General features: G+C 38.7%; 1 protein-coding gene across 1 annotated transcript in view; it reads left to right on the top strand.

Annotated features, from left to right (window-relative positions):
• Window positions 1-26,579, top strand: part of DNAH11 (dynein, axonemal, heavy chain 11) — a 166,996-nt gene that overhangs the window by 64,842 nt on the left and 75,575 nt on the right. Inside the window, 13 exon segments of the mRNA XM_009325768.1 lie at window positions 1,898-2,048; window positions 2,913-3,035; window positions 5,254-5,427; window positions 6,783-6,987; window positions 12,296-12,461; window positions 14,734-14,741; window positions 14,744-14,840; window positions 15,294-15,531; window positions 17,147-17,340; window positions 19,841-19,965; window positions 19,968-19,999; window positions 21,589-21,712; window positions 22,536-22,678. Coding sequence (XP_009324043.1) covers window positions 1,898-2,048; window positions 2,913-3,035; window positions 5,254-5,427; window positions 6,783-6,987; window positions 12,296-12,461; window positions 14,734-14,741; window positions 14,744-14,840; window positions 15,294-15,531; window positions 17,147-17,340; window positions 19,841-19,965; window positions 19,968-19,999; window positions 21,589-21,712; window positions 22,536-22,678 — 1,780 coding nt within the window.

Raw genomic sequence — 26,579 nt, 5'->3', positions numbered from 1 at the left:
TGGACCTCCATGGGCTGCAGGGGGACAGCCTGCCTTACCATGGTCTTCACCATGGGCTGCAGGGGAATCTCTGCTCTGGCACCTGGAGCACCTCCTCCCCCTCCTTCTTCACTGACCTTGGTGTCTGCAGAGTTGTTCCTCGCACATATTCTCACTCCTCTCTCTGGCTGCAGTTGCTGTTGCACAGCAGTTTTTTTCCCCTTCATAAAAATGTTATCACAGAGGTGCTACCACCGTCACTGATGGGCTCGGCCTTGGCCAGTGGCAGGTCCATCTTGGAGCCGGCTGGCATTGGCTCTGTCAGACATGGGGGAAGCTTCTAGCAGCTTCTCACAGAAGCCACCCCTGTAGCCCCCCAACTACCAAAACCTTGCCACGCAAACCCAATACAAGTAGTGAACTGATTGCTTTTTGTAATGCAAATTTGGCAGTAGCAAGAAGAAGTTAATAATGTGGCTACTGTTCTCTGACAGCTTTTTAATAACTGTCACCGTCTTTGATAAGGACACTGGTTTACATCAGCTTGACTTTTTGTTTCTCTTACTTCTTTGGATCACAGTACTGCTCTTTTAACTTGTTTTGTATCTATGCTTCATGCAAGTTAGTCTTCAGAACAGTGTTTTCTAAAGAACATGGGTTTCCATATATAAAAACAAATTTAGTTGGTCAAGGCACAATGCATTAACTTGAAGCAGTCCAATGTGATCTTTTCCTTTTGCATTTGTTGAGCTGATCCAAATCAGTTCTTACTAATTTTAGTAAGAAGTGAATCTCTTTAACATTTGTCAGTCGGTGGTTTTATTTTCAAGCAGCATTACTGCTGTTTCACGTCAAAATTCGATTTTGCGGCGTTCCAGTATGTCATCAACATTTCAGTCAGTTCTAACTGTCTGTGTTAGAGTTGTATGCCGTTGGGACAAGAAGCCTTCAGTGCACATATTTCCCAGAGAAATCTTGTCAGTAGGAGAATTTAATTAAACAGCATGAGTCTGTACAAGCTGCCCACCTAGGGTGATGAGGATCAGAGGACTGGTGAGGACATAAAGAGGCAAGACAATCTCTCACAGCAGAGGAGCGCAGAGATGGAAACAGTAAGCAACAAACTGTCCAAATAGAATAGCTGTGAATGAGTAAATAATTGGTTTAGACTGTGTTTGACTAATACTGCGTGAACACGAGCAGGGGATAAAATTGCCTAATCCTTTGGAATATAGACAGGCATGTGGCTGCTAACCTGAAGCATGTGCTATAGTCAGCGTAATGATAAGGAGTTTTAGACTTGGTTGTGATAGGAACTAGCAGATGAGGAGGGTTACTTTTTTTGTCTTTGATTACATATAGCCAGGCTTTTCAGCCAGACTGGGTTACATATACTACTGTAGATATATGTAATGCAAGTTATGTTGAACTTGGATGTCACATAATCCTCAGTCTTGTGTACAACTTGCACACTGGTATTTTTAATAGTCTGTTCTCAAACAACATAAAGCAAATACAGAATCTTTGCTCCCACCTGTGTTTTGGTGGCGCAGCCCTCCGAAAGCGGGAGCAAACTATCATGTAGGTCCTTTCTCCCCGCCCTCACTGGAATAAAGGATACAGTCAAGGAAAAGGAGTATAGCCACATGCCAGTGTGCTCAACTGTTATAATAGCTGTTAGAAATGCCACAGCATGATGACCTTGGCATGAACAAATAAAAATGTTGTGAGGTTGGCGGCACTTAACGTCTGACTTACAGCCAGTGCAGTAGTATTTCTGCACTGCAGTAAAGGCAGTCACAAACAGTTCTCAACAGTCAACAAAACTTTGCATTTCAAAGCTAGAGGGAAGAAATTTTGTATTTTTTCAACTTCTCTCTGATAAAAAAAATTGGCTGCTTTCCAATTTGTTTTGCAGGTATGTTGCCAGCTGGATAGAAACAAGGAGATACCAATCCGAAAAGGCTAACTTGACTGTTCTCTTTGATAAATATGTGCCTCCTCAGTTAGAACAACTCGGAACAAGATTTAAAACTGTTACTCCTATTCCTGAGAATAGTATGGTTCAGGTATGCATTAGGATTAAAACTATTTATATTTTAAGAAACAGTATTTCTGAAACATCCGCTGAGCATGTGGTCCTAGGCAGGAGCAAAAATGGTTAAAATTGCTGTGTGTCTGAAATGTATGTGAGGTGAAATTGAGAGGCTCTTATATATTGACTCTGGACCCTTATTTTGGAGACCTACAGGGATTCAGATGTTTTGTATTGCAACAAGAAGAAATGTAGTGTGTTTACGGCACTGCACGTAATTCCCTGACTTCTCAGTTCTTGTGTTGCTTCTGTTAGCGATGTCTTAGGTAGCTGAGGGCTAGCCATTTCATCTCTCTACACAAGCATTCTGCCTCTCTCTAATTAAATGCTCACTAAATTCATTAGTGTTAGTTACTCTCATACTCTGATAATGAGGCCCTACGTTATTAAACATTATTAAAGAATGGAGCTGAGCTCTGTTTCATATATAAATGATCTGATACTGCACATCCTTATGTTAACATTTTAAATTTACTTTAAATTTACTGTCATTCTAAACTCCTCTGAGTGTTTGCCTGCTTCTAGATAAGTCAATATGAGAGGAGAAAATTAATTATTGAGTATGAGTGTTAAGAATTTGCCATAACATACATGCCTGAACTGTGTAATCTTCTGCATATACCTTGCTTTAAGTAGTGTAGAATGACGGTATTTTGGTGCATTTTATCAGAAGACCTCTTCATGCCTTTGACCTCTGAAAGGAGATCCTAGACAATAAGGAAGCACAGCAAGGAGTTGCAGTCTCACTACTTACATTTAAATACCTTCTTGAGGTCACTGTCACCTTCCTATGGAGTAAGACTCACAGGTCACTCTCTTCCCATATTTTTTATTGCAGACACTGCTGGATTGTTTTCTGACCCCTGAAAATGTGCCAATGGATTGCCCCAGAGAGCTCTATGAGATATATTTTGGTTTTGCTTGTATTTGGGCGTTTGGTGGGGTGCTCTCTCAAGATCAGGTAAGTTAATGAAAATGCCCACAGTATCACTGTGCTTGAAAAACAGATATTTTATATATATATATATAGATATAATATATATACACACCTACCTACATATTTAAACAGATATAAATACATATGTGCATCTGTGTGTATATATGTACATGCAGGTTTCTACTCACTAATACTGATAGGGGGTGCAGAGCAATGGCCCGTGCATCCAGTTTGTTGGCCTGTAGTACTGCGCACTTTAGCTATCAGAGCTCATCTGTAAATGAGCTAACTTGACTGGAGGGAGCTGACTGCCTACAGTGCAAGACTGCATGCAGAGTCATTTACCGTGCATAGAGAAGGTGTGTTTACTTAGGGAAGTGTTACCAGCTGTACTTTTTTATCTATACTAAAGTCCCTGACAAGCAACAAAAAGTAATATGAGGGTCATGCCTACCAGAATTAAAGCATTTAGTAAAGGGCTGGACAGATGTATATTTAATCTCACCTGCTGGATTTATACTGAGAAATGTAGATATAAGTAAGGCATTATAATGCATTCCCCTTAGTGAGATTTTTTTTTTGTTGTGATGCTATAAAGGTTTGAAGAAGAAAGTATTAAAACTCTACAATTATTTCTCAGTGTTTTACTTAGATGGACCTTGATTTCTTGAGAAATATCTAGTCATACTTGCCTATTAAAGACTGAAAAAAACAATTGGCTTTACTGCTGTTTAAATTAGATGAAGCCCTTGTGAGTTTAGTTTATAAATAAGTTTATACGTGCATCATCCACAGATAAAGGAGCACCTTGCATAAGCTGAAGAATCAGAAGCAACACATTATTACATCAAGAGACTGGGAAGATCTTTTTGGTCATTTTAACATCTGTTTTCCTATCCTTCAATGGCCTCAAGTTGCGCCAGGGGAGGTTTAGATTGGACGTGAGCAAAAAGTTCTTTACTGAAAGAGTGGTGAAACATTGGAACAGGCTGCCCAGGGAAGTGGTTGAGTCACCATCCCTAGAAGTATTTAAAAGACGTGTAGATGAGGTGCTTAGGGACATGGCTTAGTGGGCATGGTGGTGTTGGGTTGACGGTTGGACTCGATGATCTTAGAGGTCTTTTCCAACCTTAATGATTCTATGATTCTATCATTCAAAAAGACTTGCTGTTCTGTGGACATACTCAGGAAGGTCTTGTCTGAAGCAAGTCATCTCTGTGGTCTCACAGCTATATAAATTTAAACTGAATTTAGAAGTTTTAGGAAATAAAATATTTGGGCTGGATATGTGGTGGGTTAGCCTTGATGAACAGCCAAACACCTGTCCAGCTGCTCTCTTGTTCCCCCTCCTCAGCAGAGTAGGGGGAGAAAATAGGCTGAAAAAGCTTGTGGGATGAGATGAAGACAGGGAGATTGGTAAGCAGTTACTCTCATGGGCAAAACAGACTTGATTTGGGAAAACTTAATTTAATTTGTTGCCAATTGAAATGGATTTGGGTAGTGAGAAACAAAGGCAAACACTAAAACAAAACCTTTCCCCCTCCCACCCCCAAGCTCAGCCTCACTCCTTCACTCCTGACTGCTCTATTCCCCCATTCCAAGCGGTGTAAGTGGATGGTGGGTTATGGTCAGTACACAGTTGTTTCTCTCTGCCACTCCTTCCTTTCACGCTTTACCCTTGCTCCAGCATGGGGTCTCCATGGGCTGCAGTGCTTCAGGGCATATTCACCTGCTGCAGCATGGGGTCCTCAGGGGGCTGCAGTGTGGGTATCTGCTCCAGCAACGTGGAGCTCCTCCTCCTTCTCCTCTTCCTCCTCCTCCTCCTCCTCTGACCTTGTTCTGCTGTTTCTGTCTTTCTGCCCTTTCTTGAATATGTTTTCCCTGAGGCGGCGCCAGCTTGGCTGAGGGGCTCAGCAGTGTCCCGCAGTGGGTCTGTTGGAGCTGGCTGGAACCAGCCATGTCCAGCACAGGGCAGCCCCCATCCTCTCCTCACAGAGGCCACCCACTGCCAACATCTTATGCACTCAATCCAGGATGTCATCAGAAGGTGGTCTGTCTTTAGCCCCTTAAACAGCAGGAACACTAAGATATTGCTTTGATGTTCTTGGTTATTTCATCACAGTCTACATGTATATGCATTTAAAAATAAGATTTATTTGTAAGTCTGTTTTTCATATGTGCTTCACATGAATGTCTAGATATGGAAGAATGTACTGTAAACAATTAATGCACCATTTTATAGCTTTCAAAATACCAAGCTTAATTCAGCTGCTGGTGGCTTAAGAAGATGAAAGCAGTGAAGTTTCCATCCCAGGGCACAGTGTTCGATTATTACCTTGATCCAGAGACAAGGAAGTTCCTGCCCTGGGTGGATAAGGTCCTGGGTCCTGATGTGGATCCAGATGCATCCCTGCAGGTACAGTGCACACCAGTGACCTCATGCTGAGCATTGCTAGATGCAGGAACATTTTAGGGTCTTGTCACGATTTCTGACATCATCTTAGATGTCCTGGAAGTAACACTCTCTAGATGTGTTTGGATAAATCTCCGCTATCTGGGCCACGTGCCTTTAGTTGAGCGTTGAGGATTAATGACGAAGCGACATTTTTATTGATTTTTATATTAAAGCACTCCTGAAGACATACCATATTCAATTTGTTAGTGGTTTATACCCTTTTTCCACAGTAGAAGAAATTCAGGCTCCAAGTCCATTTAATTATTGAAAATAATGCCCACAGCAACTGTACACCACAAATTGAAGCCTTAACATTTTTCTATTGCCAGCTTTATGCACAGGTATTCTTTTGCTACCTAAATTCCCTTCTTACTAACAGAAGTGTATGAGGTCTAGGGGAAGCAAATCACTTTATCATCACCTCTCCACTATATTCTTGATCAACTTACGAAGTTAGAGTTATATTTGGAATACAAATTGTAGAAGGTATGATAGTATGATATATACCTGTCAGTGGAGAAATAGAAAGCATGAGCTATTAATTGTAATTGCCTCAGTTTGGAGGTTTGGTTGCTTTTGCTCTTTTTTTCAGTGTGATTTGCATAGAATACTCTCAAATGCTTCATGGTGTTTTGATTGCATTAACTTCTACGTCTTTTTCTTTTTAAATGCTTAGATGAGTAGGAATTTTCCTGGAGAGATTAGAAGTTTGTGGGCATAGAAACATGGAGCTGATGATCAAAAGACATTATCTGTTATCAGCTATCCTGTAACAAGTTCTCTCTAAGGGTTAATACTTGATAGGAAAATACAGAGCTTGGAAAAGAACACTTTATCAGGCAATGAAGGTTTTAGATGCTCACAGTAAGTAAAGCTAATCTATGGCCAACTATTTGCCCAAACAGTTTTCGGTATGCTGAAAGCCAGGCCAAAAAGTAAATGGAAATACTAATTGAAAAATTAAACCAGCTACCTGATGCACCAACCTTTGTTTCTCTACCAGTTTTTGGGAGACTGGCATTCTGTAAAGGTTGATATGGAACCAACGCATTTCAGCTACAACCTCATTTCAAAATCTTCCTACTAGAAGAAATTGAATACAAATTTTCAAGTAGAAATGCTGTGTAAAAAGTAATCCAGCAGAAATTTTGTTCTAGTAATTATGTTTAAGAACAAGAGAACGGTGTATCCCGTTTCATTGCTTTTTAGAATTCAGTCCTAGCCAGAGAGAGAGAGAGACAGAAATTACTGTTTGCTTTTAAAACTAAACTGTGTTGTGCAAGTGTTTGATGGGTTTTTTTCCTTTTTAATTTCAGGCAATCTTTGTTCACATATCTGAGACTGCATGTCTCAAATATTTTATTGATTTACTCTTAACAAAAGGCAAACCAGTCATGCTTGTTGGAAATGCCGGAGTAGGAAAAACAGTGTTTGCAGGTGATAGGCTTGCTGCTCTCTGTGAAGACTACCTCCTGGCTAACATCCCTTTCAACTACTACACATCATCAGCAGTGCTCTAGAGTAAGCTCCATACAGATGCAAGAAACCTGTCTTCCCTCAACAGCAAAGGTGAAAAATATTACGCAGTTATTATGATCTCATTACAACTGTTGGCTACTGCCGTTGTCTGGGTCTTGGCAAGCTCATCACTTTGCAAAGTGGAAAACTTAGCGAAGTTGGGCCAGGCAATAGGAAAGGAGGAGGATGAACCTGTTTGGGGCAAACTGGCACTGACAATGTGCTCCCACAAGTTGCTCTGTGCTTGTGGACGAGAGAAAATTTGGCTTTACCTATGTTAACAAGAAGCCTTGAGCCAGCTTTTGCTAGCCTGGGTGTCTCTGCATTGTGCCTGTAGATGTACCAAAAAGGACAGTCAGGAGTTGGGCTTGCTTTTGCTAGGCACCTTACAATCCCCGAGTAGGGGCAGTCCCTGTCTGGAGAAGTTTGGAGTCTCCATAGGCAAGATGGATGCAGAGCAAAGGAAATGTTAATATAACACACAAGCAGCGGGGGATGTATGTTGGCCAAAAACACTACACTGGTGGTAGGTTTTGGAATAAGAGGAGTCATACAGTCAAAGTAAAATAGGCTCGTAAAAGCTCTGTGTCTCCTGCTTTTCATGAAAAGCGACACAATCAAGGGAGATACCAGCTGCCAGTGGATGTGCCCTCTTGCCTTCTTTTTTTAATCTTTACAGTAATTTGAACTGTTACAACTATACAGAAAAAATTACATGCCCTATTCACTGTACAGCTTTTTACAGCTGTAAGAAGCACTAGAGAAAGAAGTTAATACAACTGTCTTATCCCCTCATATGTCTGGACAAAGATACGGAAAACAATTTCTCGCTTTTAAAAACTTTCCAAAATGTAAGGAGTCTATAGATAAAATCTTTAGAAGTATTTAAGTTTGCTTGATGCTTCATCTAACTGCTTATGCAATCAAATTTTTAATTTTTAGTCAAGCTACATTGCTGCTAATGGATCAGATTGTCACTAGGCTTAAAAACATAAGTATAAATCCACAAATCTCTATTGAATAACCCTTTACCCTGCTTTTTCTTTCCTGTCTCCTCTTGATTTCTTCTGTATTCAGGTCAGATAAGCAAATACCGCTTTCGGTTTACTTTGTAACTTAGTTTATTCTTTGAAGTGTTTCCAAATTCATGTTAACTTAGAATCCTGCATTAACAGAACTTAATTGCCTTTTTGCCCCTCAAAATGAATGGAGATATTTGGGGAAAAGAAGTCTGCTGCGTGTCAGAGCGAGATCATGAACCGATGTAAACTGTTATAGCTCCTTTAATTGGGAATCGGCCTTAAAAGGTTTTCAGATATTCCTCTGTTCTGAGAGGGACTTTTTAGCTAATGATTGCCATTCCAGCAGCAACCATGGCCAAGGCACTAGAGCGCAAAGGCATAACATTTTCCATTGTAAACAGAAGCTGATGAAAGGAGCTCCTAGGAAGCAAAGGTTGTGGATTCTTGCAGGAAACTTCTTAAATAAACCAAATAGGTGAAGTCAGCACTACAGGGGTTTTCTTTCCAAGAGTATCACACCCACCAGCTGTACTGTGGCATAAAAATGGGAAGTTTATGAACCTTTAAGGATAAAGGTTAACGGATAACTATCTGGAGAACAAGTCTTATGAGGAGCAGCTGAGGGAACTGGGGTTGTTTAGCCTGGAGAAAAGGAGGCTGAGGGGAGACCTCATTGCTCTCTACAACTACCTGAAAGGAGGTTGTAGCGAGGTGGGTGTTGGTCTCTTCTCCCAAGTAACAAGCGATAGGACGAGAGGAAACAGCCTCAAGTTGCGCCAGGGGAGGTTTAGATTGGACGTGAGGAAAAATTTCTTTACTGAAAGAGTGGTGAAACATTGGAACAGGCTGCCCAGGGAAGTGGTTGAGTCACCATCCCTGGAAGTATTTAAAAGACGTGTAGATGAGGTGCTTAGGGACATGGTTTAGTGGGCATGGTGGGGTTGGGTTGATGGTTGGACTCGATGATCTTAGAGGTCTTTTCCAAACTTAATGGTTCTATGATTCTATGATTTGCTATGAAATGTTAGCAGTATTCCTTCAGATTTTAAGTCAAGTCAGTATTGTAAAACATCCACCGCTCCTTCTAAGGAATATTAAGAGATGAACAAAGAAGTGGACTCCTCTGGTTGTCTGCTGCTTTTCAGCCAAGTCCCTCTTGTTAAATGCTCTATTAACAAGTCCCTCCACTAATCACAGCAGGTGAAGAACTGTGTGACAATTCAGAAACAAATATATTGTGTTGGCTTTCCATTGTGTTTACAACATTTTTTTGGTGAGCTGTGGTGGAATGATTTTGTTCTGTCATGTATAGCTCAAAATGACTGCCTCTTACGTTATTTTTGTGTTTGTGTGTACCAATGCTTCTTCCTATAAAATGTGTTCAAGTGATACACTGAAAAGCCTTCCGTATGTGTTTTAGGCTACCACTCCAAGCAATTGTTTGGAACAACCAAATTGTTGGATTTCTTTTTTTAATGGAAAGAGGCATTCACATCAAATTACACAAATGAGCAATTTAAATTAAGTCTCAGTGCAAAAAGAAGAGCTTAAGAACTGAACTTGTTGAAGTACAGTTATTCACTACATTGCCATGTTCTTTCCATGGTTTAGAGGTTGAAAGATTTTTCTTACAGATCATATCGCTTTTAATCTGCAGTATTTTCTGCCAGCTCCCATCTTAGCTGTATCCATATATCTTTTTTTTTGAGCTATATGCTAGAGTGGGTGAGATTAGCATGTAGTGTTGGGTTTTATTTAGCATTCCCCCAAGGCATATGACTCACTTGCTCTGCCTCTAGAACAGCAGAAAATTTCAAAATGTTACTTGGTGGAGGCAGGTTCTGATGCAAACTAATATTGGTACATTAAGTTCAGGGTCTTCAATAGTACTAAAGTCTGGAACAGTGCCACAGAGAAGAAATTTGCATAAACATTTATGTACAATGGAACTTAGTACAATGTATTTCCTTACTGTACTGCAATAATACAGTATTTTTTAAAATACAATAGGAGTAATAGATTATAATTGTGGACACTATTTAAAATTTAGATAAGGTTAAGGATCAAGAAGGAGTATTCCTAATTTGGGGTTTAAAAATACAGATATATATGTACCTCAGCTAAAAGAAGAAGAAAATCTTCTTTTACGTAAGATTTTAAGGTAATTAAGGTACTCTAAACCTTTCATATGCATATAGTTTCTGCATTTTTCCCCTTTGTGGTAGAAAAGCAGGATAAGTGCACTCATGGCTCTTTTTCCCCCAAAATTTATGATCATCCAGTTGCAAATATGTTGAGGTTCTACATTTCTATCTTGTCCTCCAGCACACTTTCACTTTTTATCTGCTTACTTCTCTTCTCCACAGTCAGTAACCGTCCTTTTAGCTGACTGTGACTAGATGGAAATGTCCTTGGAAGCATTTGGTACCTTTCTTGAATTGTTGAGGTTTGCAGATGATATATTTCACTGTTTGAAGAATCCAAGATGACAACACAATACTCTTTTTGTCCTAATGGAAACTTTTTGCAGTGATATATTTGTTTATACTGCTTTGCCTAAGAAACCAAGAAGTCTGCTGCAAGTCAGAAACACAGCAGGGCTATGACATACAGCATTCAGCTGTCACTATGCAAGTGCAGTTTCCATTTCTCACCAGCTCTTGTGAACATGTTGCCCAGTTTAAAAAAAAACAAAACAAGTTCAGAACCATATGCTTACATTTCACTTTGTTTTTAATCTAAACCAAAGGTTTTTAACATACAGTCTAATACAATGGAAAAAAGAAAGAAGTCTGTAGTCTGCATTTTTTTCCTATTCTACTTATTATACATGGAACTGATAATTTTTTTTTCTCCTCAACCTCCTTTCTTTTTGACAAATATTAAAGTTAAAAAAAAAAAGTGGGCTTGGTCATCTCAAAACCAATAGCAGGTGTAACCCAAATTAACGACACTATTTACTAGACAAAAAAAATCTGGGCTAGATGCACAAAATTTTTGAGAAATCTTTTTTCTCTTGCCCAGCAGTATTGAGTAAGAAATCTCATGCATATGAAATCTGAATTAAATTCTCTCCTGTGCTGCAAGGGTTGTAACTACCATCTTCCCTAAATGTTTCATAACCACCTTTGGTTCAAATCCCTGCTCTGAACGAGGCAGAGTGTGCTTTTGAAATTAGGCTGCTCACCAAAAATGAGAGCCCCAGTCACTGGGACATGCTGAAAAGTTTTCCTTGAAGTCCACGTATTACTGTGGTTTCATTTTGTGATCATTTGGACAACAAAAATATATGACTTAGGAAGGAAGAGAGATGAGATTGTTTGTTAGTTTCCAGTCCTGCTTTAATAAATTCCTAATGATTGCTGCAGGTTCTTATTTCTACGCACAAAATAGAAACAGTGCAATTAGAAATCAAACTTCCATGGATGATGAATGCTTTCTTGTGAATCTGTGGAATACTTCATGAAGCGGCAAAAGTTGAGGATCACATCATACCAAAGTTCAATATTTTAATAATGCTTAATACAAGTGGTTTTCTTCTATATTTTCAAGATTACTTAGCAGCTTTCTGTAGGTATTCTTTCCCTTACACCTCTAAGGGAAGCAGTGCAGTTGGATAAAAATTGTATAAACTCAAAATTTATGTCTCAAGATTTTACAGTTCTGATGAATACATAAGGGCATTTGAATTAATTTGTTCACTGTTGTAGTAATTTTGTTATCTGATGGTCTGCATTCAGCATCATGTAAGCACCTCATTTTGGGGAATAGGCTGAAATTTAATGCAATCAGCTTAATATTTCCTTAGTATGGGAGATGCCACGCTAGTTTCCTGATTAAATGTCCTGATTAAATGATATTTTATCATTCATATTTTTACACTTTACGTATGGTAAAGTCCTTGTTTAATCCTTCCCAAGAGAAGGGGAAAATAATCTACTTCACTGATATACTTGCTGAGTGTCAGGATACCTGGGGATTTCACATTCAAAGCATTTCAGTTCCAAAGGATGCAGATGGATATGCAGTGAGATTTTTCAAAAGCTGTGAAGTAGTCAACCAACTAAACCAACAAGACTCTTCTGGAATTCAGAATCCCAGTGTGATGTTTTTTCAAAGGCACCCTGTGAGTTTCACTGATTACTAAGGACTTCAATAGTTCAAAAACCCTTGTAGGTGGTGAAATGTTTCATAAATTTTAGCCAGCATGATTTTGAATTCTTGATTTGTTTAGTTTCAGTATTGCTTAGTATGGTAATCATTTTTATGTATGTTGTGTTACATTTCAGAAATGCTTGAAAAAAAGCTGGAGAAAAAAGCTGGTCATAACTATGGTCCAGTAGGAAATAAGAAACTTATCTATTTTATTGATGATTTGAATATGCCTGAAGTGGATAGATATGGAACAGTTCAACCTCACACGTTGATTTGGCAGCATATAGATTATGGACACTGGTGAGCATTTACTTCTTACTTAATGTTATGCTGTAATTTTTATATTGTGGTCCATGATGGGATCTCTAAACCACATAGAAACAGAAAACTTCCAAGAAAATTGCTTAAATGGAAAAGCATACTGTCCCTGGAGGTTATAAACAGTTTTAGAAAAGAGAAGCATAAAGTGAAGGGGCTGTAGAGAGTCTTGGAAGGAAAGTATCCTTCAGCTGCTCCTGATGGAGCTGCTGGATGTTGACCCTATTGATTGACCTGATAAGAACAGGCATGTATGAGAAACATAAATTGATTCCCTAAATTGCAGCCTGCCAACTGTTCAGCTTATGCTACCACCTATCTTTCCATCACCCTGTAAAGACAGCAGACAAAATCCACAGAAACTTTATGGTACTGGTTCAAATGAATGATCTTTCTGTGCCATGAAAAGAAAAACACAGGTGATGACCACTGAAGGATAATTAAGTTGGTTTGGGCAATTAAAGTAATTCGCTTCTTACTTTCCAAAGGACAATTTAATTTTTTGGCAGTTAAAATATATTAATATCCTTTTATCAGAGTCTGTGGAAGGAGGTCTTCAGTTTAAAATCAACTGATGCAATGTTTCATTTTGTTCCATTACAGAAGGATCTACATCTTCTGTAAATACTTAGTTGTTACTATAAGTGCATATTAGATTCTTGTTCATATACAAGCATGTCATGTGACATGAAGAAAATGTGACATACAAAGAAAATATTGTGAATGATCTGGTGGGTAAAGGAGAAAAGTAATCAAACATTAAAAAAAAAAGTTAAATGCACATCTGTCTGTGTATTGTAGCCTTACAATTTTTGTTTCAGCAAGGGTGGTTCTTTTCACTGGCACATATGCTGTGATCTGACTACAATTGCGACCAAGGTGAGACAATAGCATCTGTACTGTTCTTGCATCTTTTAATGCAGATTCAATTGAATCATATAAGCTTTTCACTAGGTCGTACTTCATCTCATGAAGGAATGATACCAGGTGTCAGCTGAATATCTTGTTAAGGAATGAGATGTAAAGAGAAAAAAGGAAGTGACTGCTCAAATCTGAAGCATCTCTAGCTCAGAGAAATCAGTCAGGTCTAATTCAGTGACATGCAAAGCTAACATCTCAATGCCCTTCTGTTTTCTTCCCAGAGGTATAAGCTATTCTAGCCTGGAATCTTTTTGTTTTCTCACAAAGATTTCAAACGTCAGCTCTTAAAAGTTCCTACTGCTAAAAAACTGTTGATGCTTCTTTCTTTTGAATTGTTTTGAATTGTTTCTTTTGAAACAAAACCAAATGAAAAAATTAAAAATCTCCATTTTACAAAACAAATCAAATTAGGAAAAAAGTTGACCATGCCATTCAGGAATTTTGAACATAACCATCTGAGAATTCTAATATAGAGTAAAGTTTGTTGCAGACAAATGGAAAGAAGGAGAATGTATTCTACTATGACGTTCTGGGGAGGATTTGTTGATTTAAGCAGGGAGTGCCTGGATTATTTATGAGTTTTTCTTTTACTGCTTTTTTAAAGATGGTAGCTGCTTGGCCTAGTTCAGTTGTAGGCTAACTTCTAAAGAAACAAGACTCTGTCTTCAGATTTGGGCAATCAGAACTCAAATTGCCAGCTACTGAAAGCCTCTTTGTTTGTTTGTTTGTTTGTTTGTTTGTTTGTTTGAAGTGCCCTCCTTTTAATTCACCTGGAGCGATGTCACCTGGAGAGCCAGAAACAGTATCTACTGGATGCTGCTGCAAAAAAGGGAGTGACCTTTTAAGCCTGCCACCTCCTACTCTGTGATGTTTTCTCTTAGGTGTGCTTAGTGACAGTTGTTTTACATAGCTCTCAGAGGCATTTCTTCATACATGTCAAGATGATCTTTGCTGTTTTTTTCTTACTGAAATCTGTTAATTTTGTCTGCTCTTATCTATCATGGTTGTGTGCATTCTCAAATTGATTTGAACTTCCTTTGACCATGTTGTACTCATCCAAGTTGGTTTGGAGCCAGTTTCATTCAAAAATCTCTATCATCGTCAGAATGCTTTGTGAGAATGTAATATCTTCATTTCCACAAAAATGTTGAACAAAAGATTATGTGATAGAAATTGCGGGATTTTTCTTAATTTTAAAATGTCCATCCTAATTTGATGCTTGTATTCCAGATTTTCCATAGGGCAGAAATGTTGGTTCTTCCACTGAGTTTAAGCCTGGAAAATGTACGGTATTTTGTCACTACTATTGATCAAGCTCCGTTTTCTTTCTCAGGTATGATAGGCGAAGCTAACTATTAAAGAAATTCATAATTGTCAGTATATTGCCTGTATGAATCCAACCGCTGGCAGCTTCACTATCAACCCTAGGCTCCAGGTATGGTTTGAAGTGTCATGTTATAGCAATCCTGTATTTAATACATGACATAATTACTATTTAGCTTTTCACTGCAATAGGTAGGAGACGAAAGGGGATAGGAGAAAACATAGTGTCTGAAACTTAGTATAGGTTCAAGATCCTGCTGTTCCTATAGCTAAACAGAAGGAAACAAACCATATTTATTATGATATTGAGATTCCCCTGAATTTCATAGCAATTGCAGTCTCATGGGGTCCTTCATCTGGCACCTGGCAGATGTGCCCTTGGGGCTTATAGCCAGACATGCAACTGCTGTGGAACTGCATCAAGGATGAGGCTAGAAATGAAGTACTTCTGTGACACACAAGTAACTGTATTTTCAGCAGGCTGTACTGTCATTTAACACTTCATTGAATCTTAACTGCTGTCTGATGCTGAAGAATCTTTATCTCTTTTTCCCTTTTGATTTTTCGGAGACGTTTTGCAGTATTTGCTTTGAACTTCCCTTCTTCAGATTCCCTGACTATCATCTGTAGCAAGATAGTTTGCTTCCACTTCCAGCAACATGCTTTTACTCCATCATTAATCAAGAATATTCCAGCCATCGTACAAGCAGCCATATGGCTTCACCAGGCAGTGGTTCAAAACTTCCCACCAACTGCTATGAAGTTCCACTATGTCTTTAACATGAGAGACCTCTCCAGTGTCTTCCAGGTGTATATCATGGGTTAATTTTCTACCTAACAACACTCTATTATTGCTGCTTTTTATTATTTAATGATGTAAATTGGCCAGTGGACCAATGAAGAACAGATGGTCTTTGTACAAAGTAGAAGATAGTCCCTGCCCTGAGGTGACTATGGTCAGGTAGATGAAAAGGGTAGAAAGCTGAGAAAGAAAAGATATTTAGTGGAAATAGAGTAATGGTTTGCAAAGTTTGCTATTATTTTGAGAAGAGAAGGTCAACATCTGTTCAGAGGGAAGAACAGCTTTCTGGAGACTAGGTAGAATGAAACAGAGATTGAAGAAGCTCTGAAGCAGGGGCTGAAACCCCTGTGTGTGTGTGTATGTGTACGTATATGCATGTATATTAAAAAATTGAATTAAGTTATTTTTCAAATAATTTTAAATTGCAGTCTCTCTTTGGGCTTCAGAACATATCAGTGAAACAACATGTACGTTTTTAACTGTGAGCACTGTTGGTTATCCAAATAAAAGTACTTGTTATCAGAATTAAACTATTGAAGAGTTAAGACACTTTAAATTGCAAGACATACATAAAACAGATATGCAAGTTTCATTTTGGTCTTTCTGTTGTATGGGAATGAGGGTTTTCACAGTCCAAATACTGCACATATAAGCCAGGAAAGAAGTACGTTCCTCTGCCTTGATGTTCTCAGTTAAGTTTTGTTATGTATGCCTCTTGTTTCCTTAACTTGTCATTCATAATGAAATATAGTACCTCTCAGTATTGTTCATTGTATCAGACATGGCACAAGGAAGACAAAATAATGTCATGTAATATATAGAAAGAATAAATATTATTTATATTATATATAAATAATAAAGAAACTATACATATTTCTTTATTTTATACTAAAATTTCTTCTTCTTGGAAGAAGTTTCTTCTGGAATTAATCTGTGTTGGTGCCAATACCAAGGATGAATTAGCTAGCGAGGACCTCAATACTGTTTCTACTTGCCCTTCAAAAACTCTTCACTTGAAAACAGACAAAGCAGCAGAAACATGAACTAAAATGAACATATTAAATGCACGTATATTTGATTTTAAAAAAAGAAAATAGTTTTCCTAACAGTTGGGGAGGAGGGGGGAAAAAAAGAAAAAGGGAATGAGTATTTGAATTTATTTGACAAAAAATGGAAACAGGAAAACATCAGCTTTACTAGTCCTTTTTTCCCCTTCCTTTTTAATTTCTATTTGCTAGTAAAAGAAGGAGTGAAAAGAAATAGAATAAGAATAGGAATGAGGACACCAAAATGGAAAATTTAAAATATTTGGGAGTGTTTGAACCTAGATTCAACAGTGACTACCTACCACAAAGAAATTATTGTTCCTTAGTTTTAAATAGTTTAGACATGAACAATTAAAGATATAGACAGCTTTACTAGTAGTTGTTTGGAGTCTGGCTGTTTGGAGGTACTGTGCAAATGCTTTGAGCCCATACTTGCAGCTACTTTCAGTGTAGTCACAGTGCATGGGTACATCAATCACTACACTAATGGAATTTTTTTTTCCATGAAAATATTTTTCATGTGCTGTGTTTGGGGCATTTTTTAACTAGTATTTTTCTCTCTCACTATGTGGTAGAATGTGGAAGACCAAGTGTTGCTGCAATCTCCGCTCATCTATTGCCATTTTGCAAACAGCAGAGCAGACCCTTGCTACAAGCCAGTGAAAGGGCGGGAACCACTGAGGAATATACTTGAGGAGTTCCTAGAAAGCTACAATGAAATGCATGCTCCTGTGAACCTAGTCTTATTTGAGGGTGCCATGCAGCATGTGTACATGGAATATTGATAAAGGGAGCAAGTAATTCATAATGATGCTACCAAAGTTTGCATGAAGTTGTTGCTTTTTACTGTTCAGACTTGCAGTGCAGACTCATAACACTCTTAATGGAAGGCTTATGTGAGGGCACCCCGCAGCAATAATCCTGCTAAATATACTTTATTGGTGCCATTGTGGAAGAGTAGATTGTGGCTCAGTGTTAAAGCTAACCTCCGTTTCCTTTGTTTAAACAGAGATTCATCCTTTTTTGCGCTGCACAGAAATTAACACCACTAATTCTCCGAAGTTGGAAAGATAATCTATAATGCTGTAGATAGTTTGTCTTATCTTTTAGTTAGTTAGTGATGTTACAGGCCTTTATAAGAAAAGTAATATTTATCTTTTGTTTCCAAGAAACGGAAAATGCTTTCAAAATTAGATTAATTCAAAACAACGACAAGTAATACCTTAAGCATATACTAAATGATGCCACTGCATGGCAGACTTGAAGTTGCTTTGCTGCCTAGCCTTGTACATTTTGAAATCTAAACCAGCCCAGACTTCTAAATGTCATCATCCATTTTTTTAATTATTATTATTTTATTATACATAGATTTTTTACATATGTGTTCTTACCTTATCTCAGTTTAAAGTAATTTGTTTTTCTCATGTCAGGCAATATCTTAGTATCCATCATGGCCCAAAATCTGTTTCTGTGTCTGAAATCTGATTAACTACACTTGCTTTGTTTTCCTGCATGGAAGAAAACCAGCCAGTTTTCAGAAGATGAAGTGAAGATTTTGCTGAATAAGTGAGGCACAGACTTCATTGTTGCTCCTTGTCATTATTTATAATTTTCCTTCAATGTATACAGTCGTTCTGGTCATGTATAATATCAGTGATTTCCAGAAAGAGACAGAGGCCCATGCTGGCAGAGCTTAGTTTTGTTAAAGCAGTTTCTATTATTTGCAGTGTCAAATCATTTAACATGGAACCTTTTCTTCTCATTGAGTTGGACTAGGATTTCAGCGTCATCGTTTTTCACTCTGCACATATTCAGACAGGAGCTATATAAGAGAAGGCACTCTTGACAAAGCAGTCTATTGTAGAAGTTTCTCTCCAAGAGGATTAAAAAAGAGCTTAAATTACAAAGATAATCATATGGATCTTTCATAGGGACTGTAGATTTTGTTCTGCTGATTTAGAGGTTGATGTGATAATCATCAGAACTGCAGACAGAAGCCTTCTCAGGTATCGCTACTTTTGCTTGAAAATGTAGGTAAGCCATTATCTTCTCTCTGAAGTCTAGTGACCGAGGGTAGTATCCCAGATTGGCAAACAAAGTGGCAGGGTGTCCTAGCCTTACAATTTGGCAGTCCCAGAAAAGTATATGTGAAATTAAATCCTGTAAATTTTTTCTGCACCTTTTATGGTTGTTTTTTAATGGATCCATTGTGAAATCATGAATAAGGCTGACAAAGCTCTACAGTGAGGTCAAAGAGAATTGGCTTCCAGTAATGTGTTGTTGAACAGGTTTCTGCATCTTTATTAGATGCAATCAGATTAGACACATTATCCCTTTATTTAAGAAGGTTCTTATGGATGTTTTTTCAGGGATGATTTTTTCAGTGGCATGAGACATAAAGAGAATGAGGGGATTGCTTTTGGGTTTTTTTTTTCATTGATACATGGAAGAAAAATGGAATAAAAGGTCCAACGTGCTGTCTCTAAGCTCTGGTCTGCTGATACTAGGCTGTAATCCCTTAGAATCTGCATCTGACTTTAAAAAATGGAATTTTGAAAATAATTTTTAGATGTTTATATAAATGATTAAAATATCAATTGCAAGAGATTTAATGTTTCAAACACTTTGGGGGGGGGGGGGACGTAATTACCTCAATACTTACATTTGAAAATTCTAGCAACTAAATCTTGTCTAATTTTGGGCCAGATTCTCATCCTATAGTATTCCATGATCAGCAAATAAAAGCATGCCTTAAGTACTCTGGGCTAGATATTCCAAGAGTAAATTAAAGTTTGATGCATATTTTTCATGAAGTGATTCATCATCCTTCAGCCTTTGAGGTGCAAACTGCCAGACATGAAATTCTCATGTGCTCCTAGGGCCCAGTCAACCTCCGTTCAAGTTAACTAGGTCTTTATTCTGAGTCCAGTCAGGGTCCGTCAGGATCTTGGAATGATGCTTTGGAGCAGCTCAATGTAAAGAATGAGCAACCAGGCAGCTCTGGTCATTGTAGAGGTCAGTGCAGACCTTCAATATTTGACAAAGGAAAACAGCTTTTCTTTCTGCTTGCTGAAATATTGGAAAGAAAGAAAATGCTGACGTGAAGATAATGTACCTTTAGGTGTCAGGAGCACATTACCACAAAAATAGACAAAAAAGAAAGAAGAAAAAAAAAAAGAAAGCTTGGTGCAATAAAAAGAAATTGAGAAACTTGGCTAACAAGGTTGTTGAAGTCTGTTACGGTTTGTTTTTTTTTTTTTTGTCATCAGGTGCCAGATCAGTTGTACCCCAGAAGCCCCTAGGGGTTATGCACTTCTGATTGGAGTAGGTGGTAGCGGTAAACAAAGCTTGTCGAGGCTGGCAGCATACATCTGCTCCATGGAGGTTTTCCAAATTACACTGAAGACTACACGATCCAGGACCTGAGGGTAAACGAATAGATATTATTTGAGTCTGTTGAGTTCACTACTTGGAGAATCCGTTGTTTTGTCGTTACACGGGCTTGATAAAATCACAGGCGAAGCAGTGTAATTTACAGTAACAACCCCTGTGGTTCCTGTGGTTTCCAGCTGTATCTCTCATTTTCATCTCTGAAAAATGGGTGGTCAAAAGGTATTTTAGCGTCTACTTATGTGCTTCACAGAACTTTGGTATTTTCTCCACTTTTTCCAAGGCAGCTACTCGACACACTACAAAGATGTGGTCGGAGTTCTGATATTTAAAGTTAGCCGTTTGTTACAAATTTTGGCATTTTATTGCATGTGTATTGATTTAGTGGAATAAAATTGATGTGGGTGAACACCAGGCAAAATTTTGTCCTTGTTGCATGGGAGTCATTTAATCACTTAAACTGGTCATATGCAAAGATAAGGAATATAGTTAAGTGCTCTGTCAGGCTTACGGGCTTCAGGACCTTGCAAAGCTGAGCCCTACCTATGTGAGCAACAGGGAAGGAGGGAACATTTTCTTCCTCTTCACTCCGTCCAGACAGCTAGCAATGCTTCTGAATTTCAGGCAAGGCTAAATGAGGATCTGATTATGGCCAAATCTGGTGGATGGTGGTGCCCAAAAAGCCCTTCTGTTAGCCTTGGGCCATGGCCAAACCACCACAGTGTGTGCAGCCCAAGGCATCAGTTTTCAGAGGCAGGTACACGCTGTTCTGTTTCGGAAAAGTGCTGTGAGTTTGTCTTACATGGTGTCTAACTTCTTGTGGCCTCCTTCCCTGGGCAAATGAGGTGTAGTGTAAGATGTGGGCTCAAGTGGTCACTTCCCCCATGTTGTTTCCAAGCAGGGAAACTTCTAAGCCTTTGTTAACAAGCCTGAGTATTTGCTTTCTGCCAGGTCATGTGGCAACTTGTTCGTATCAGCCAGCACTGACCTTAATCTGTATTTCAAACATGACCACACTCGAATGCAGCTGATGTGGGTTGTTTTTTTTCTGGAACCCAACGCCAAAAAGCATTCCATGTTTGTACCACTGCTAGCACAATGGTCCCATGCCATGTCTCTCTCTGGGCCACCCGTGCGTGACAGCAAAAGTAACAGTGCACCAGTGCACTACTCAGTCTTTTTTTTTTTTTTTTTTTTTAACATGAGAAAGCTCTTTTAAATAAATTCACTATTAAAAAAAAAAAAGTCTTGCAGAAATAACCAAGTTTAAAATGGATCTGACTCTTCAGTGCAATTCCCAGACATTATTGGTATGGTTATGGCTGTTGTTTCTGGGGACTTTCATGGCCGCAATATCCGGTTTTTAGTACATTCATGGGGGGATTTCCTTGATTAGTAGTCCATTTTGATCTTTACCACTAGGACTTGTCAAAACCTCAGTGTTTGATATGGAAAACAGAGGCAAACTGCTTTTCCCTTTGGATGTTATGCAGCAAAATCGTGATATGTAAATAAACTGAAAAAAGTAAGAAGTCAGCAATGCGTTGCCACCCACTAACGTGCATTTCACACTTTTTCTGTATCAACATTTTAATGGAATATGAGTGATTGCCTCCTTTCCTTACAGGTAGATCTTGCCAGTTTGTACATCAAGACTGGTGCCAAGAACATGCCCACAGTGTTTTTGCTGACAGATGCCCGGGTTCCAGATGAATGCTTTCTTGTGCTGATTAATGACTTGTTGGCATCAGGTGATTAGACAAACACATTTCTTGAAAGATCTTTCCCAATGACAAATGATCTGTGGTTTCATTGAACTTTAAAGAGATTTTTTCTCTTTCAGGTATTTGTAGGGGGAGCTTTTAGAGAGGCCAAGTCAACCCATCCAACTTGAGAACTGAGTCTTAACTTGCTTAAGAAAGCATTGCTCATGGAGGAGACAAATTGCTAAGGCTTATCGTGCATAAGTGCATTGATCTGGGGTGAGATGGGAATCTCTCTTTGACTTAATGCCATGTTTGTATATGATTTCACTGACTTCAAGCAATGTCTTCGTGACTACATTGCAATGCAATGTAACAGACAGCGATGCAGTTTCACCCATGTTTTGAAAATCAGAGAATCTGGATTCTGAATGTGGGGATCTGGCAATAGGGTGGAAGAAAAATGGGAGTAATATCATGTTGTACAGTTGGAGAGCATCTTGAAAGATTTTTTTTTTTTTAAATTATTATTCATTTTTGCAACCAGACTGGAAAACAATTTTCTAACAGCCTGTAAAAAAAGGAACCACTATTCTGAGGGATACATAATTTATGAGTGCACTTCCTGTCGGGGCAAATATTTTTGTCTTTTTAAAACAATGTTGTTTCCACTCCCTTATAAAAAGAATTGTTCTTTTTAGGTGAAAAGGTGTGGGGAACAGGAGGAAACTGTTTTGTTACTTGATCTATCTATTATCATAGCATAGCTCTAGTTATGCGCCTAAACCCCATTGTGCTAAATTCCGTGTAGATTTTTTCTGTGGCTGTATTGTGTAAGGCTTCTCCTAACTACCCCTTTGTCTTTCCACAGGAGAAGTTCCAGATCTGTTCAGTGATGAAGACGTGGAGGGCATAGTTACAGCAGTTAGAAAAGAAGTACGAGCCCTGGGCCTGATGGACACCAGAGAAAGCTGCTGGAGGTTCTTCTTGAGTAGAGTGCGGCTGCTGTTAAAAGTAAGGCATATCTCAGGGGAGAGAGGGAGTACTGAATTGGTTAAAGTTACAACATACTTCAGTTGTCTTGTATACCAACATACGCGGGGTTATTTCTCTTGAAAGACACACTCTCCGACATGTGACACCGAATTTGCCTCTCTCGCGTTACCCCTGTAACAGCCTTCTCTATGTGGAGGTTTGGTGTACGCCAAGTTTTTCTCCTAGGCCTGGCTACTGACTTCCTGCCTGTTCATCAGAAAGTCACGTAGCTGCTCTGCATCTTAGTTTCATGGTCTTATGTTTTGAATATAATGATGCATTTCAGAGAGAAGTGAGGTGCTGATGAGGAGTTAGTGGTGCACTTAGTACAATTGTAAACATGTTCCCTAATTACATACAGTAATTCTGTATGTGTAGTCAACTCTTAAACATTTGCACAAATGACTGAAATTTCACAGTAAACATTAATTCTTTCTACTTTTCCTATGCAGTTTAAAACTGGGAAAATAAAAGTATCTATGTAGCTGTTTTCAGGTCAAAAGCAGTTTAACAATACACGTTAATATGATACCACAATTGCAACAAGTATCTCTCTTAGAACTCCGTTTTAGAGGTAATGCTGTTGAGGTTGACTGTAGTTCTCTCCTGAAAGCTGGAAAGCAGAAGCTGAGAACGCTGGTTTTGGAGTGGAACTTTTAGGAACTTTTGGGTTATGCAGGCTTCAATTTATACAACATCTGAAACATGTATGTAGCTGATAAGAAAATTAAAAGTCTGAAAACCATTAACTCTTTAGAAAGAGAGTGTTTTGAAAGGAATATGAGCTCCGTACTTTGTGTATTAGATTGATCTGTTTGATTGGGGATGAGAAGAGCCTTCCCATAGCAGATTATTCCACAGTATCTTCTGTGCAGTTTTTTTCTGCTTCTTCTGAAGTGTTTAACCACCACTGAGCTAAAGACCATTCCTATTTGGTTATGAGATTTTTTTTCAAGTTCTTACACTTTATAACATACCACTTTCTCTTTCTTTTTCTCATCTTCTCTCTTTTTCCTATCCTGCTTTAGTTTTGCTGATGTTCCCTCCTATCTCTAACTTTGTTGCAATCACTTCTGTCCCTCCACAAATTTCTTCTATAACTTAAAGGCCAGTGGAGACTTGTACGGGATCTAGTGTGACATATTCTGTATTGTTTCTCTGTTTCATGACTACTGCGTTTGTGTACATTTTTTAAGAAAGTATTGGAAAAAAATATGTCTAATATCTCTCTCCATTTTCTTCTTTCCCATTTCTTTCCCTTTGTGTTTTCCTTATTGCCCCAACAATTTCTTATTTTTCTTTGCTTTTTTTTTTTTAAGGGCTTTTTGAAAGCCAGCTTTCAAATGCCTTTTACCTTGCAACCATTTCACCAGTCCCCCACTGTGCAAATTAGCACTTCTCGAGGCAAGAACAGGAGATATCTATTCATGTAGCAGGGAAGCAAAGTAGAGACATTATAGTACTGAAGGAGACATAAATTTCATGAGTTAACACACTGGCAGATATCTGTATGGACTTCTAGTTGGTGCTGGGTGACCTATCACCTCCTCCATTCCGTAGATTTGAAGAATAAAAGACTAATAAAATGTGAAAGAGAACAAAAGGGAGAATTTAGACAGTTTCAGAATGCTAAAGCTTAGTGAAGTGAATTAAATTTTTCAATTTAATTTTAAAAACCCAACATCCTACAGTAAGCCACATTTCCCTTGTGCTCACCCATCATCTTATACCCTACAATTCTGTTTATGATGAGGTATCTGTAGCTCAGGAACCCAAACTACACAGTGCAATTCTTTGAACCACCATAGCTCTTTGGTTTTGCGTTGGTTTTGTTCTGATTGTTTTCAGTCTGGAACTTGCAATCAATTCTGCTGTTAATGTACTGAGAACATGCCATGTATGTAGGTGCAAATTTATGTCAGTGCAAGTTGGAAGTATGTCAGGTAAGGACAGTGGATTGCACCATTATAAAATGTGGGCCCACAACTGAAGTTTGTGTGAGGACATATATGCATCTGAGGATTTCAAAAGCTTTTGTGATCAATGATGAAATAAATTAAAAAGGATGAAATAAATTAAAAAGGAAGAATGCTGCTTAAGCAAGGCTGATGGCCAAACATTGTGAATGGTAATGTGCTGACAGTGCTAAGGTATGGTATTGCATAGGCTGAGAAGTTTCTAAGGCTCACAGTGGTTTACTGGAGCTCCAGAAGTTTTTCAATAACCCACATGTCTGTGCAGTAATCGCTCTTAAATACTCTGCACATTACCAACATTTTTTATAAAAGTAAAGGCTGGAAGAAGCAACTATTTCTCAAAAGCATGGATATGAGGCGCGGCCAGTCAGTCCTGCTGTCTCTTGAGCTCCATCTGATTTTATTTTATTCTTTTGGTTGTGGCAACCTTTCAATATTTTCCCAAAAATGGGAACACTGTGCCTAAATGCCTTGCAACTCACGTCCTACACAAACATAGTCTTAAATGTACTCTTTCCAGTAAACATACTCTTTACAGCATTTCATCTGCATGTTTTCCAAGTTCTACATTTCCTACTAGCTCTTCTCAGTTTCCTCAGTGCTCTTAAACATTACTATGTATTCTAAAGCCATACGTGTTATATGGCTTTTCTTCTGAACTGAATCTCTGTTACTTAGTCCCTGTGCAGCCAGTTTTCTTCATGAGCTGTGGATCTCTTCTACAAATACTTGCTCCCATTTCTTGAACAAGCTTCCTCATTGTGTATTTTCCTCATGTTTCAAAGTTTACAGTCCCTCAGTGGCCGTTGCGCAGTCCCAGCACTAAGAACTAAGTATGCTGGTTTTAGGGGAATACCATTTCTCCAGTTTCCTTCCAATAGGCAGACTTGGCTGGGCTACTTTAGTCATTACATCCTTATGATGGTCTCCTCCTTGCATAGTCCTGTCAGTATTTAGCTGGCTCCCCATTTTCTAAGGAACTCAGCAGTAAAGCAGTTTCATGCTTCAGCCAGAATTAGTGTCAAACATAGGCAGGGCAGGTGCCCTGCATTGCCACAGGCAATCTTGTCCATATTATTACTATTACTTTGCTTTTAAATCATTTCCAAGTCCTCTTTCATCAGGACATGTTAGCATTTTCCTTGTGATCTGTTTCGCCACTGACAGAACATCTCTTTTATCTGTGAATCCGAGAGGAACTTGTGCAGCTCCATCACAGCTCAACTTTTGGCCAGCTCTCGTGGTTTTTCCTTTGCGGGCATAAATACATGCACCTATTAGCCTGACTGCTTTAATCCCAGCCAAAGAGAACCTTGTTTTTAGGATTTCTGGTTCTATGTTAAACTAATACTAACCCCAGATGGGATTATATTTGTCTGATACAATGGGAAATGGAGTTCAATTGATCATGCTGTCTATTGCTTGATCAATCTCACCTCCTGACTAATTTCTGAACTCACCAACCAATTGCCACCAAGGAGGCAGGTGGATCAGGGACAGACAGACACAGTTACTGCCCTCCCACCGAATGTAGGCTCAGTTATGTTACTAGACAGCCAAGAAGCCATCGAGGATTTCTAAGTTCTGTAGCACAGAAAACAGCTGCTTCTACAGTTGGCAGGCTTCTACAGAGTTCCTGTTTCTCTATTAAAAGCTCCAGGCTTTTCTCATTTGGATGTCATCCATTTCTTCTTGAGTACTTAGTACAGAGAGCTGATTTTTAAGGATACATCTATATTAGTAAATTCGAGGTGTATTTTGTGGTCCTGAGGATTAGTGGCATTTCTCTGATTCTATGACATGGCTGGCATCCACGTGGCTTAGCTTTTCCCTTGCTCTGCTCACAAAATGATGGCGGCGCTGTAGAGCTGGTTAGGAGTGATTCCTGGTCTGTACGGCTCCTT

The sequence above is a fragment of the Pygoscelis adeliae genome, unplaced genomic scaffold, assembly GCF_000699105.1.
Source record: "Pygoscelis adeliae isolate BGI_AS28 unplaced genomic scaffold, ASM69910v1 Scaffold226, whole genome shotgun sequence".
Lineage (NCBI taxonomy): Eukaryota > Metazoa > Chordata > Aves > Sphenisciformes > Spheniscidae > Pygoscelis > Pygoscelis adeliae.
The sequence above is the reverse complement of the archived record's forward strand: the minus strand, read 5'-3'. Positions and strand labels throughout refer to the sequence as shown.